Here is a 15332-nt window from a genome sequence, read left to right as displayed (position 1 = left end):
CAAGGCTCACCAGGGACTGCTGTTCCTGCTGTTTGTTGCCATTCTGGGCTGGTGGGAGCACTCGGGTGTATTGGGCTGGGAGCTGAGCCTGCAGGGGGCCTCTGTGGGTGTGAGCTGTGCAGTCAGCTGCCCTAAGCAGCAGTGATTTTTCTGAGATGGTGCTTGCTGGGATCAGGCTCCACACCCAGGAGGGGTCAGTGCACAAGCAGTGATGTCTGTGTGTAGTGTGCGTGGAACTGGATATTCAGAACCTGGCCGTCAACACCATCCTGCAGTCTCACCACGTCAATGATATGGAGGGGGCCGACAGCATTGGCATCAGCTTCGATGTGATCCAGCAGGCCTCCCTGGAGGACATGATCACAGGCAATCAGGCTGCCAGCGCCCCTGCCAGCTATGACGAGACAGCCCTCTGCTCCAACACCTTCAGGTACCCAGGGGCTTGCCACTCTGAGAACGTCACCTGCCCTTTGGTTCTTGTACCCTCAGCTCTCCAAAGGCAGAACAATAGTTTGCCTCCAGAAGGAGCAGTAGAAATCCTTTTATCCTCTGTCCTTGTTTTGGAAACTGAGAGCTAAGTCAGTGTCAGGGGGGCTTCCCTCTGCCTGGTCAGAAACCAGCACGGGGCCAGACTCTTTTCTTCGCTCACGGGTGGCACTCACAAGTGCCGCCCTGCAGGTACCGGTAACAGTTGCAGGTGCTGCCTTCTGGCCCGCTTCCTATGGCCAGAGGTGTGCCTGCAAGAAGTCGCCAATTTACTTGGAGTGTGGGTGTTCACCGAGCATCTGCTGTGGGGTGCACAGCAGGATATGAACATGGGTAAAGCCACACAGAAAGTGGTGCAAGTTGTAAGGTGTGGGTATCGGGAGAGAACTGCAGCGGTGGCACGGGCAGGGAGCATGTGCTCGCATAGCCCCACTAGGCAAGATGGCTGTCACCCATTGTAGAAATGAGGAAACTGAGGCCCAGGCTTGTGGCCATAGTGCAGCTGAGGGGAAAGGTTGGTGCTCAAGAGCAAGTCTTGTGGTTCCAGAACTGTTTTCTACAACTGCCACCCTGTTGCCTTCTCACAGAAAGAGGACAGAACTGGAGGGAGGGGGTTTCAGGCCAGGGGATTTGTGGAAAGAAAGCCTCAGCAGCCAAAATGCACGTGGTGTAGTCAGGGCCAAGGACTGTTTGGGCAGAGAAGCAGCCAGTTCAGTCCCAAAAGGTGGTGCAGTCAGACTGCAGGTGACAGAACCATCATACTGGCTTTGTGATACCGTTTGCAGAGTCATCTGGGGCGATTTAACCAGGGGCAGTTGTGATGAAGCAGTCCGTTAGGATCCTGACTGGCATAAGGGAGAGGGGGCCCTTGAGGTCTCTGCTGTGAGTCTCTTTCTGGTTCTCGCAGCAGTTAGGTACCTCCTTGAAGGGCACCCACATCTTCTCAGCTCTGTCCTGGCTCTGTTGGAAAAGCCGGAAAGGTGGTGTTGAGTTGGGGGTGCAGATAAGTTACAGAGGGGCGAGGAATGGAGTCTGGACAGTGAGAAGAGAGGGCGCAGAGGCGACAGCAGAATGGTGAGGAGCTGGTGCCAGCGACAGTGGGGGGCACCCTCTGAACCCCCTCCTGCAGGATCCTGAAGAGCATGGTGGTGGGCTGGGTGAAGGAGATCACGCAGTACCGCAACGTCTACGCCGACAACCAGGTGATGCACTTCTACCGCTGGCTCCGGTCACCGTCCTCGCTGCTGCACGACCCTGCCCTGCACCGCACGCTGCACAGCATGATGAAGAAGCTCTTCCTTCAGTGAGTGCTGCCAGTGGCTTTCTCCAGGCTTGCTGATCCCTTGGTTCCCAAACCAGAAAGATGGCTAGTCAGCACCTCTGGATCAAGAGTCCACTTCTAGGCTAGTGGTCCATAGTGATCAGATGGGGCCCAGGAAGAGCTTAGCTGCCGTCACAGCTTCCAGAGACATGCTATATGGTGCAGAGTCTCTGCTGCTTTTTTGTAAGTCATTGCACACTGTGCTTATCATTCGGCACCTTGCTTGTCTTTGTTAACAGTAGGTCTTGGAGAGCTATGTGTGGATGTACCACACTAATGGATGTTTCGGCTGCTTCCATAACTTTTGTTGTCACGGTAACCAACCAAGGAATGGTCTTGTGCATGAGGTCATGCAAACATGTCTAGAATAATCTCCAGGAAGTAACACTGCTGCAGGTCTAATGGATATTTTCAGATAAATTGAGAGAGGTAAATGCTAATTTGAATCAATATTGTCAGCTCCCTATAAAGGTTGTACAGTTGGCTGTACTACCAACTCTTGGGAACCAGATTGGGAATGCATGTCCCCATGCCAAGCCCCACTAACAACCTGATGGGATAAAATGCTCTCTTGGTATACCCTTAATTTGCAGTCCTAATTATGAATGAAATTGGACTTCCTTTGACCGTTTTTCCATAGTTTTCTTTTGTGTTTTTCTCATTGATCTGTATGAGCTCTTCCTAGATAAAAAGTAACCATTTTTCTGTGATATGAGTTGCAGATTTTTTCCTACCTTTGTCTATGGTTTTGTCTGTGGTAGGGTTTGGCCATGCAGACCTCTTTGTTCTTTGTTACTTCTGGGTTCTAGGTATATGTTCTGCTTCGGGACCATTAACTGTTTTCTCTGTGATGTTTTGACCTTTGATTCTGAACTTGGTCTGCAGGCTCATCGCTGAGTTCAAGCGCCTGGGGTCATCGGTCGTCTATGCCAACTTCAACCGCATCATCCTCTGCACCAAGAAGCGGCGGGTGGAGGACGCCCTGGCCTACGTGGAGTACATCACCAACAGGTGTCAGCATTCCTGTCCCCTTCGTTTGCTCATGTTCTCATCTGCTCCATTTACCTGCTGCTGACAGACTTCCTTAACAAATCTTATAGTGTGGCTCTGTTGGTAACAAATCCTTTCTGCCTTTGGGTATCTGAAAAAGCCTTTATTTCACCGTTTTTTTTGAAAGATACTTTTGCTGGGCATAGAATTGCAGATGGATATATATATATATAATTTTATTTTATTTTATTTATTTATTTTGACTGTGCTGGGTCTTCATTGACTTCCCTGGTGGCTCAGATGGTAAAGCATCTGTCTACAATGCGGGAGACCTGGGTTCGATCCCTGGGTCGGGAAAATCCACTGGAGAAGGAAATGGCAATCCACTCCAGTACTGTTGCCTGGAAAATCCCATGGACAGAGGAGCCTGGTAGGCTACAGTCCGTGGGGTCGCAAAGAGTCAGACACGACTGAGCGACTCCACTTTCATTCCCTTTCCTTGGGTCTTCACTGCTGCTTGGGCTTTTCTCTAGTTGCAGAGAGGGGCACTGCTCTGTAGTTGTGGTGCGCCGGCTTCTCACTGCAGTGTTTGTCTTGTTGTGGAGCAGGCTCTAGGGTGCACCAGCTTCAGTAGTTGTGGCTCATGGGCTCAGTAATTGTGGCTATCAGGCTCTAAACCACAGGCTCAGTAGTTGTGGTACAGGGGCCTAGTTGCTCTGCAGCATGTGGGATCTTACCTACCCGGGATGGAACCCATGTCTCCTGTGTTGTCTGATGGATTTCTTACCACTGAGCTACCAGGAAAGCCCGTAGATAGATATTTTTTGAAAGCCCTTTTTTCCTTTTTGTGTTTCTTTTTGGATAAGTTTCTGTTGTTATATGTTTAAGCTCACTGATCTTCTAGAGTGTTTTATCTGCCATTAATCCCATCCAGTATATTTTTTATTTCAGACACGACAGTTTTCATCTCTAGAAGCTTGATTTGGGTCTCCTACATTTCTAGAGTCTGCTTAACATGTTCAGTCTTCCTTCTAGTTTTTTTTGACACATGAAATACAATTATAATAACTACAATTATAACTGTTCTAATGTTCTTTTCTGCTCATTATAATATCTATGTCAACTCTGATTTGTTTTCAACTGATAGATTCTTCTCATTTGTTGTGTTTCTCTGCTTCTTTGCCCACCTGGTGATACAGGACTGGATGACAGACGTTAAGAACCTTGGCTTGTCTGTTGGCTACTTTTGCATTCCTGTAAATATTCTTGAGCTTTATGTTACTTGAAAACAGTTTGATCCTTTTGGGTATTTATTGAGATTTATAGTCAGAGCCAGAGCAGTGTTTAGTCTAGGGCTCATTATTACCTCTGTTGAAGCAAGACTTCTGTGAGCACAGCCCCACATGCCCCTATGTGTGAGGCTCTGACACTGGTGGGAGCAGGTACTCAAGGCTGGTGTGATTTTTCTCACACATGAGTGTGATCTGTGCTCTGCTAAGTGCTGGAGGACGAGCCACTGTACTCCCTGGGGTTCCCTCTGCAGCTCTCACCTGTCGTTCTCTCAACACTGGTCCCTGTTTCCCACTCCTGGTTACCTCAGATGTCTCCTTAGTATTATGTTTATCATCATTTTCCCTAGGAAGCTTGAGGGATAATGTGAATTCACCTTAAATTCATTTTATTTTATTTGTTTTTGAAATTTTATTTTATATTGGAGTGTAGCCAATTAATAATATTGTGATAGTTTCAGGTAGATAGCAAAGAGACTCAGCCATGCATATACATGTATCCATTCTCCCCCAAACTCCCCTCCCATGCAGGCTGCCATGTAACATTGAACAGAATTCCCTGTGCTATACAGTAGGTGCTGTTGGTTATCTATTTTAAATATAGTAGTGTGTACATGTCTCTCCCAGTCAAGCTCCCTAACTTCCCTTCTCCCAACTCTTACGCCCAGCAACCATAAGTTGGTTCTCTTAAGTCTGTGAGTCTGTCACTGTTTTGTAAATAAGTTCATTTATATCATTTCTTTTTAGATTCTGCATATAACGGATGTCCTATGATATTTCTCCTTCTCTCACATATTTCACTCATCATGACAGTCTCTAGGTCCATTCATGTTACTGTAAATGGCGTTATTTCATTCTCTTTTTATGGTCGAGTAATATTCCGTTGTCTATATGTACCACATCTTTATCCATTCTTCTGTTGATGGACATTCAGGTTGCTTCCATGTCGTGGCTGTTGTAAACAGTGCTGCAGTGAACATTGGTTGCGTGTGTCCTTTAGAACCATGTTTTTCTCTGGCTATATGCCCAGGAGTGGGATTGCAGGGTTATATGGTAACTCCATTTTCAGTTTTTTAAGGAACCTCCATACTGTTCTCCATAGTGGCCACACCAGTCATTTTCCCTAGAAAGCCTGAGGGATGATAAAATGTGAATCCACTTTAAATTCATTTTTAAATAAGTAGAGGGTGAACAGATAATAAAAAAAAGGAAAGTAGAGTAAAAGGGGAAGACTGTTGATTTCATTTAAGCGATTTCTGTCTTGTTTCTTTTTAGCATCCACTCTAAAGAGATCTTCCATTCTTTGACAATTTCCTTTTCTCGATGCTGGGAATTTCTTCTCTGGATGGATCCCTCTAATTATGGTGGAATCAAAGGAACTGTTCCATCTAGGATTCACTGTGGACAGGTAAGAGGTAACCAGTCTTGGAGAGCTGAGGTTGGAATCTGAAGCAACTTGAAGGGTCCACCTTGTCCCTTCTGTGCACACTTGATGGTCACAAGCCGAGTTCCAGGCACGGTTCTGGGCCCCAGTCATGCAGCAGTAAACGTCATGAAGTCTGTAAGGGAAAGGATCATGAACAAGCAGACAAGTAGATGTATATGGCAGCGTCGACAACAGTAAGGGCTCAGGGCAGACAAAGCTGGTAGGGGCAGAGAGGCCTGGGGCAGGAGCCAATGTGGATGGGGGGTCTAGGAGCCCTCCGAGGAGGTTATGGGACCGAGATGTGAAGCTGCCTTGAGTTATGGCACAGGCAGGGTCAGTGGTCACAGATGTGGACAAAGAGCTGGCTGGGACCAGGCCACTTGGGCCCGAGGGCTGTGATGGAGACTTGGCTTTTATTGATGGGGAGATTCTGAATGGGCAGGTGTCAGGGCCTGACTTCCACTTGGGTCCTGAGTGGACATTACTGCAGGATGTCAAGGTCTAAGTGGAGCCCAGTTAGTGTCGGCCCAGAGGAGGATGCAGGGCAAGGCAGAGTCAGGGAGAATGACTCAGGTGGGTATTGAAGTGGGTGTGGACAGGCCAGTGGGGTGATGCTTGGGACACAGGGGTGATGTCTGAGCGTGTATGTTGTATGTGAGGGAGCTGCGCCTGGATGTGTGAACCCCAATGGGCGGGGCAAGAGAGCAAATGTGGGGAGAAGGGAGCCGTGCTTATCTGGGGCACGTGGTGTTTGCTGCCCCTATTGTTTGCTTAATGTGCACAGGTGGAGATGCAGGGGTCAGGTAGTGACTGTGCGTCTTGGGTGGGGGGCATGAAACTTGGGGTCATCTGTGAGCCTGGCAGTTGGGGCTGGTGAGATCACCTGGAGGTAAGTATGAGTTGAGAGGACAGCTCCCCCACGGCAGGTCCCCATGGAGGAAGCTACCAGTGGGTTGGGGAGCTGGGGGGGTGGGGCCTCAGGTGTCAAAAGGAGAGCACCCCCAGAAGGAAGTCGCCATCTGCCGAGAGCAGACCAGAAGCAAAGGCTGCCCTTGGTGCTGGAGTTGGGAGGCTCACTGAGACCACATGCAAGGGAAGGAAGTGCAGCCATGTCGACGAACAGGGGAAGGCAGGAGTAGTTGCTGCTCTTAATAAGGATGGTGGCTGTCAGAGTTCAGATGTTGAAATAAAGGTGCTGTATAGAAAGGGGACCTTAGTCGGGGGTGGCAGGGGGTCGTCCACCAGAACTAGATCTTTGGTAGAACTGATAACTTACGATGTCAGATTCGTGGTCTCCAAAGATTTAGTTTCGGAGCCAGGGACCAGGCTTGATCACTCAAGAGCTTTTGTGTAGTAGTTTTATTAAAGTGAAAAAGGGACAGAGAAAGCTTCTGACATAGACATCAGAAGGGGACAGAGAGTGCCCCCCTCGCTAGTCTTAGCAAGGGAGCTATATACTTTATTACAGTAAAGGATCTTACCAGACCCACTCCCTCAATATAAGATAATAAGATTAGAACTAACAATAGAGAGGTCTTAGCAGACCCACTCCCACAACATATGTCTAAAGATAACAAGATTAGTCAGAAGGCTCTTGTTAAGGAGCAAGATGCATTGTTATATTGACTAAGACAAAGCAGTGTAGAAAAAATTGTTTGTCCTTTGCTCTTCCTTGAGAGCCCCAGACCCCTTTCTCCTTCTTGAGGGTCCTGGACTCCTTATCAACCTACCTAAGGATCAGTTCTCAGAACTGTGACCGTCCCAGGAAGAGATCCAGAATTCAACAAGAGAGGTGGTCACCCAGGAAGCACCCTTGATTCTTCCCTTCCTGAGAAGTGCGAATTGAATAATTTTAAAGTGAATCCTGTGAAACAGCCAATGAAAGTAACAGTCAGTGCCTTACTGAGAATGTACCAGGCACATTCTGTACATGACCTTGTTCTTGGAGCCGTCCTGCAGGAATCTTGGGCTTGGGGGCTGGAACGACTAGATGAACAGGACACAAGACAGACCCAGGCTCCACTGGGACACTCCCCACCGTGCGGTGGTGCTGTGGGCAGACATTACTGGGATTGTCTTTGTGTCAAAGCAGGACTCCCCAGAAGAGGGCAGAGCACAGCAGGGGGAACCTGAGGAGGAGGAGGACGAGGACGAGGAGGAGGAGGAGGAGGACGAGGGAGGCGCACAGGAACTGGATGTCGAGGACTTGCTGGAAAACAACTGGAACATCCTGCAGTTCCTGCCCCAGGCAGCCTCCTGCCAGAGCTACTTCCTCATGATCGTTTCAGGTGAGTGGTCCACACTCACCATCACATCTGAGTCATGCGGTGGGAATAATGTGGCCCTGGTGGGAGCCTGCCCAGCGTGCGTGCCCTGGCTGCATAGCACTGTGAGAGGCAGAAAGAAGACCCTCGGGCTCTGCCCAGGCCCCAGACCTCTCACAGAACCCCATGGTGAGGAAGGCTGCCCTGGGGCATCACGAAGGCTTCATAGTCCCACCCCCGAGGTTGTGCATGTACACTTACAGTGACTAAAGGAGATCCCATGTAGAGGAGTTTCAGTTCAGTTCATTCACTCAGTCATGTCCGACTCTTTGCGACCCCATGAATCGCAGCACACCAGGCCTCCCTGTCCATCACCAACTCCCAGAGTTCACTCAGACTCAGGTCCATCGAGTCAGTGATGCCATCCAGCCATCTCATCCTCTGCCGTCCCCTTCTCCTGCCCCCAATCCCTCCCAGCATCAGAGTCTTTTCCAGTGAGTCAACTCTTCGCATGAGGTGGCCAAAGTAGAGGAGTTTAGATACTCCTAAATCAGCTGCCCCACTGGCTGGTCTCTCAGGCTTAACTTCTAGTGTGAGAAACCCCTATATTTTCATTTGGGGCTAAAGGCATTAGTGGTCATTATTAACACCACATGGTAAATCAACTATACTCCAATCAAAATTTAAAAAAAGAAGTAAAAGTTTAGTGTTTGCAAACCAAGTTATTTAGGTTGATGTGAAAAAGAAATGAGAAGTTAAGCACACATTGTAACTCAGAACTAATCAATAGAATAGAAGAGTTGATGAAGAGCATCATAAATTGTCAGCAGACATAGATACAGGTACATCTGTGTATATAGCGACAGAGGGAGTTCTGCTTATGATTATTTTATCCCCTGTCAATTTATATTTGAGTTCTTCACCTTCTCAAGTTCTCTTTTGGAACGAGTGGACCCGTGGAGTTTTTGGAGAAGTGTGTTGACCCCGAGACGCAAGGTGAGCCCTCTTTTGCACCAGTTGGTGTGAAGGTTGGTGCTTGCTGCCTCAGCTGTGCAGCAGTCTCTAAGCGTGAACCTGGGCATCAGAGAGTGCCCTGATTGTTCCTGTTTGTCTAATTGACTCTGGCTCATCTCAGTGCAGCAAATAGAATCATCACCAATAATGACATTTCAGCCTTGTCTGGCTAGCAGCGGGACCAGCCACAGGGTACCCCCGGATTCTGGGATGTGTGAGGCGTCGCCGACTCTCGTGGCCTGAGCCTGCCCTCTCTCTGCAGCATACATCGTGGCCGTGTACCACAGCATGAAGGAGGAACTGAGGCGCAGCACCCCAGGGAGCACCCCCGTGAGGAGGAGGGGAGCCAGCCAGCTCTCCCAGGAGGCCCAGGGGGAGGCCGGAGCCCTGCCTGGTGAGCATCCTTGCTGTGTGAGGCCACCAGTGTGTGCTTCTCAGGGTCCCCATCTCCTTCCCTTGGTGTCCTTGCCGCCCTGTGAGGTAGCGAGCAGGCGCCATGTTGCTTCTCTCCCAGGAATGATCACCTTCTCACAAGATTATGTGGCAAATGAACTCACTCAGAACTTCTTCACCATCACTCAGAAGATTCAGAAGAAAGTCACAGGCTCTCGGAACTCTACTGAGCTCTCAGAAATGTTTCCTGTTCTCCCCGGTTCTCACCTGCTGCTCAATAACCCTGCTCTGGAGTTCATCAAATACGTGTGCAAGGTGAGGACACTCCCACTGATGGGTGTGCAAGTCACTCCTCTATTCCACAAACACCCACTGCATCCAGTCTGTGCAGTCGCTATGGGAAAGACCCCCGTCCTCACAGAGCTCACACTCCCCTGGAGGGCACAGGTGAGCTCAGAGAGCACAGGTGCCAAGAGGTGAGTTCAGGGCAGGGGCAGGTGAGAAAGGACCTCTGATGGGTCCTGGGCTGAGACCACGAGGATCGAGAGGGCCTGGCAGTGGGTGGATCTGACGGAAGAATGAAGTCTGGGCACAGGGATACAGAGCCCCTGGGAGGAGGGGTGACGGGGTGGTGCTGTGAAAGGTGAGCAGTGGGACAGCAGAGCCAGCTCGTGGGTCACATGAGGCCAGTGGGCCAGACCAGGAACTGGACAGGGCACCCACAGCATCCGGGCTGCTGTGGAACCTAAGAGGAGAGCTTGCTCGGACGCTGAATGCCTTCTGGGAAAGGTAGGCTGATTCAAACGAGGGATAATGTTACCAGATAAGGACCTGGCAGGCGTCCCCTTACAGAGCACTTTACTGTCCATTAAGTTACCTCCCAGCACTCTGTTTCACAGTGATCAAGTGACTTCTCATGGTGGTTAAGAAATGGCTTAATATAACACTTTAACTCCTTGGTAGACTTCATAATTTTTAAGTTCTATTTTTATTAAAGTATAATTTACATACAGTGAAATTTACCATTTTTAGAGTGCATTTCATGGGGCAGCCAGTCATGTATTCACCACCACAGTCAGGATACAGAGTCGTACATCATTCTCCAAAGTTCCCCACCCCTGGTACGTGCTGATCTGTCTGTTTCTATGTTTGTTTTTTATTTTTAAAATTTTATGTATTATGGCTGTGTTGGGTCTTCGTTGCTCTTTGGGTTTTCTCTAGTTGAGGTGAACAGGGGCTATTCTTCATTGCGGTGCAAAGGCTTCTCTTTATGGCAGCTTCTCTTGTTGTAGAACATAGGCTCTAGAGCACACAGGCTTCAGTACTTGTGGCCCGAAGGCTCAGTTGTTGTAGCTCCTGGGCTCTAGAGCACAGGCTCAGTAGTAGTGGCTCATGGGCTTACTGCTCTTCAGCCTGTGGGATCTTCCCGGATCAGGGATTGAACCCGTGTCTACTACATTGGCAGGCAGATTCTTTACCACTGAGCTACCAAGGAAGCCCCCATGTCCCTATGTTTATTTACTTTTAAAATTTTTCTCTGTGAAGTGCAGTTGTTTGTGTTTTCACATATGGATATGTGAACTGGCCACCAACAGCAAAGTACAGAACGTTCTCCACCCCTGAGAGTTTTTCCATTTGCTTCCCCTTGGGACTCAGCCTCTCCTCTCGCCTGCATCCCTGGAACCACCAATCTGTCTTCTGTCCCTGCGTTGAAACCTCTTCCAGAATGTCATACGAGTGGAGTGGTTGGTCACGTAGCCTTTTAGGTCTGATTTCCTTCACTGAGCAAAACGCACCTGGGGTTCCTCCATGTCATTGCTTGTTCCTTTCCATTGCTGACTAGTGCTCCACTGTATGGGAGGACCACAGCTTCCCGATTAAAGGACATTCAGATTGTTTGCGCTTATGGGTGACTGCCAATAAGGCCACTATAAACATTCTCATATAGGTTTTTGTGTGAACATAAGTTTCATTTCTCTCAAGTAAAAACCCAGCAGGGGAATTTCTGGGTCATATCGTGTTTTGTAAAGTGGCTGTTTTGCATTCTCATCGGTGGTAAGTGACTATAGTCCAACTGCTCCACACCCCGCTGGAACTTTAATTGTTAATTTTCAAGGTTTTATCTGTCCAAATAGATGTGTAGTGGTATATCATCATGTTTTTAACTTGCATTTCCCTAATACTACTTGGACTTCCCTGTTAGCTCAGTTGGTAAAGAATCTGCCTGCAATGCAGGAGACCCTGGTTCGATTCCTGGGTCAGGAAGATCTGCTGCAGAAGGGATAGGCTACCCACTCCAGTATTCTTGGGCTTCCCTTGTGGCTCAGCTGGTAAAGGATCCACCCGCAATGTGGGAAACCTGGGTTCGATACCTGGGTTGGGAAGACCCCCTGGAGAAGGGAGAGGCTACCCACTCCAGTATTCTGGCCTGGAGAATTCATGGACCATGCGGTCACAAAGAGTCGGACATGACTGAATCACTTTTACTTTGCATAATACTAATGATGTGGAGATTTTATTCATGTGTTTGTTTGCTCTTTGTCTTTGGTGAAATGTTCAGATCTTTTGCCCATTATTAAGAACTGGTTTTTTTTTTTTTTTTTTTTTTAATAATTTTTATTGGAGTATAGTTGATTTACAATATTGTGTTAGTTTCAGGTGTACAGCAAAGTGAGTCAGTTATTGGGTTATTATTCTTATTGTTGAGTTTTGAGAGTTCTTAATATATTCTGGATATAAGTCCTTTGTCAAATGTGTGATTTCCAAATATTTCTTCCCAGACTTTGCCTTGCCTTTTCAAAATTTCCTTGACAGTATTTTTCAATGAGCAATGGATCTTAGTTTTGATCTAATGGTTCACTTTTTAAGGGTTGAGCTTTTGATGTCATATATAAGAAATCTTTGTTTTAACCAAAGTCACAAAGCTTGTCACTTATGTTTTCTTCTAGAATTTTTATAGTTTTAGGTTTTATATTTAGTCAGTCCATTTTGAGTTAATTTTTGTACAATGTGTATGTTATAAATTGAAGCTTCCCTAGTGGCTCAGTCAATAAAGAGTCTGCCTATAATGCAGGAGACCTGTGTTCAACTCCTGAGTTGGGAAGATCCCCTGGAGAAGGTAATAGCAACCCTCTCCAGTATTCTTGCCTGGAGAAATCCCATGGACTGAGGAGCCTGGCAGGCTATAGTCCATGTGGTCTCAAAGAGTTACTCACGACTGAGTGCCTAACACTTTCATATTTGTGCATAAGCATATCCAGTTATTCCAGCACCATTTGTTAAAAAATTCGCCTTTCTCCATTTAATTATGTTTGTGCTTTTTTCAAAGCTTAACTGGCTGTGTATGTATATGGATCTGTTTCTGGGTTTACATGTCTGTCTATTCTAAAACACCACACTGTCTTAATTTCTGTAACTTTATCAATAAGTTTTGAAACCAGGTAGTGTGAATGCTTTATCTTTGTTCTTTTTTTCAAATTATTTTGACTTAATTTGCCTTTACTTACGAATTTCAAATTAGTATATCAGTTTCCGTTTAAAAAAAAAATCCTCTGTAGACTGTTGAAGGGACACCCTGAAGCAGGTTGAGAAGGTTCCTTGGTGCCTTGATAATGGTCATTTCCTGAGAGTAAGTTTGTTTTTCGGCCGCATCTTGCAGCATATGGTACTTAGTTCCCCGACCAGGGATCCAGTCTGTGCCCCCTGCAGTGGAAGCAGAGTCTTTTTCTTTTTTATGGATTTTTAAAAATTTATTTGCTTTTTAATTGAAGGATAATTGCTCTACAGAATTTTGTTATTTTCTGTCAAGCCTCAACATGAATCAGCCATAGGTATATATATGTCCCCTCCATCTTGAACTTCCTTCCCATCTCCCTCCTCATCCTTCCCCTCTAGGTTGATACAGAGCCCCTGTTTGAGTTCCCTGAACCATACAGCAAATTCCCATTGGCTATCTATTTTACATATGGTAATATAAGTTTCCATGTTACTCTCTCCATACATCTTACCCTCTCCTCCCCTCTCCAGTTGTCCATAAGTCTGTTCTCTGTGTCTTTCTTCATTGCTGCCCTGCAGAGAAATTCTTTGGAACCATCTTTTTAGATCCATATATAGGCGTTAGTATACAATATTTACCTTTCTCTTTCTAACTTACTTCACTCTGTATAATAGGCTCTAGGTTCATCCACCTCATTAGAACTGACACAAATGTGTTCCTTTTTATGGCTGAGTAATATTCCATTGTGTATTTGTACCACAACTTCTTTATCCATTCATCTGTTGATGGACATCTAGGTTGCTTCCATGTTCTAGCTATTGTAAATAGTGCTGCAATTGGGGTACATGTGTCTTTTTCAATTTTGATTTCCTCAGGGTGTATGCCTAGGAGTGGGATTGCTGGGTCATATGGTGGTTTTATTCCTAGATTTTTTTAAGGAATCTCCATACTGTCTTCCATAGTGGCTGTATCAATTTATATTCCTACCAGCAGTGCAAGAGAGTTCCCTTTTCTCCATACCCTCTCTAGCATTTATTGTTTGTAGACTTTTTGATGATGGCCATTCTAACCAGTGTGAGGTGATATCTCATTGTAGTTTTGATTTGCATTCTCTAATAATGAGTGATGTTGAGCATCTTTCCATGTGTTTGTTAGCCATCTGTATGTCTTCTTTAGAGAAATGTCTATTTAGGTCTTTTCCCCACTTTTTGATTGGGTTGTTTGTTTTTCTGGCATTGAGTTCTATAAGCTGCTTGTATATTTTGGAAATTAATCCTTTGTCAGCTGTTTCATTTGCTGTTTTCTCTCATTCGGAGGGCTCTTTTCACCTTGTTTATAGTTTCCTTTGCTGTGCAAAAGCTTTTAATTAGGTTCCCCTTGTTTACTTTTGTTTTTATTTCCATTACTCTAGGAGGTGGGTCATAGAGGATCCTACTTTGATTTATGTCATTGAGTATTTTGCCTATGTTTTCCTCTAAGAGTTTTATAGTTTCTGCTCTTATATGTAGGTCTTTAATCCATTTTGAGTTTGCCTTTGTGGAAGAGGTGGCAAGAATACACAGAAGAACTGTACAAAAAAGATCTTCACGACCCAGATAATCACTATGGTGTGATCACTGACCTAGAGCCAGACATCCTGTAACATGAAGTCAAGTGGGCCTTAGAAAGGATCACTACGAACAAAGCTAGTGGAGGTGATGGAATTCCAGTTGAGCTATTCCAAATACTAAAAGATGATGCTGTGAAAGTGCTGCACTCAATATGCCAGCAAATTTGGAAGACTCAGCAGTGGTCACAGGACTGGAAAAGGTCAGTTTTCATTCCAATCCCAAAGAAAGGCAATGCCAAAGAATGCTCAAACTACCGCACAATTGCACTCATTTCACACGCTAGTAAAGTAATGCTCAAAATTCTCCAAGCCAGGCTTCAGCAATATGTGAACCGTGAACTCTCTGATGTTCAAGCTGGTTTTAGAAAAGGCAGAGGAACCAGAGATCAAATTGCCAACATCCGCTGGATCATGAGAAAAGCAAGAGAGTTCCAGAAAAGCATCTATTTCTGCTTTATTGACTATGCCAAAGCCTTTGACTGTGTGGATCACAATAAACTGTGGAAAATTCTTCAAGAGATGGGAATACCAGACCACCGGATCTGCCTCTTGAGAAATTTGTATGCAGGTCAGGAAGCAACAGTTAGAACTGGACATGGAACAACAGGCTGGTTCCAAATAGGAAAAGGAGTTCATCAAGGCTGTATCTTGTCACCCTGCTTATTTAACTTCTATGCAGAGTACATCATGAGAAACGCTGGACTGGAAGAAGCACAAGCTGGAATCAAGATTGCCGGGAGAAATCTCAATAACCTCAGATATGCAGACGACACCACCCTTATGGCAGAAAGTGAAGAGGAACTCAAAAGCCTCTTGATGAAAATGAAAGTGGAGAGTGAAAAAGTTGGCTTAAAGCTCAACATTCAGAAAATGAAGATCATGGCGTCCGGTCCCATCACTTCATGGGAAATAGATGGGGAAACAGTGGAAACAGTGTTAGACTTTATTTTTCTGGGCTCCAAAATCACTACAGATGGTGACTGCAGCCATGAAATTAAAAGACACTTACTCCTTGGAAGGAAAGTTATGACCAACCTAGATAGC

At 46.3% G+C, this 15332-nt stretch overlaps 1 protein-coding gene across 1 annotated transcript in view; it reads left to right on the top strand.

The window, feature by feature from the left end:
• Positions 1 to 15332, top strand: part of POLE (polymerase (DNA directed), epsilon, catalytic subunit) — a gene marked incomplete at its 5' end in the record, with an annotated part of 62436 nt that overhangs the window by 42593 nt on the left and 4511 nt on the right. The window contains 7 exons of the mRNA XM_010852527.1: positions 226 to 430; positions 1616 to 1789; positions 2693 to 2818; positions 5362 to 5494; positions 7605 to 7800; positions 9053 to 9184; positions 9305 to 9498. Coding sequence (XP_010850829.1) covers positions 226 to 430; positions 1616 to 1789; positions 2693 to 2818; positions 5362 to 5494; positions 7605 to 7800; positions 9053 to 9184; positions 9305 to 9498 — 1160 coding nt within the window. The remainder of the gene's footprint in view (positions 1 to 225; positions 431 to 1615; positions 1790 to 2692; positions 2819 to 5361; positions 5495 to 7604; positions 7801 to 9052; positions 9185 to 9304; positions 9499 to 15332) is intronic.

The sequence above is a fragment of the Bison bison genome, unplaced genomic scaffold (genome assembly GCF_000754665.1).
Source record: "Bison bison bison isolate TAMUID 2011002044 unplaced genomic scaffold, Bison_UMD1.0 scf7180017864312, whole genome shotgun sequence".
Taxonomy (NCBI): domain Eukaryota; kingdom Metazoa; phylum Chordata; class Mammalia; order Artiodactyla; family Bovidae; genus Bison; species Bison bison.
The sequence above is the reverse complement of the archived record's forward strand: the minus strand, read 5'-3'. Positions and strand labels throughout refer to the sequence as shown.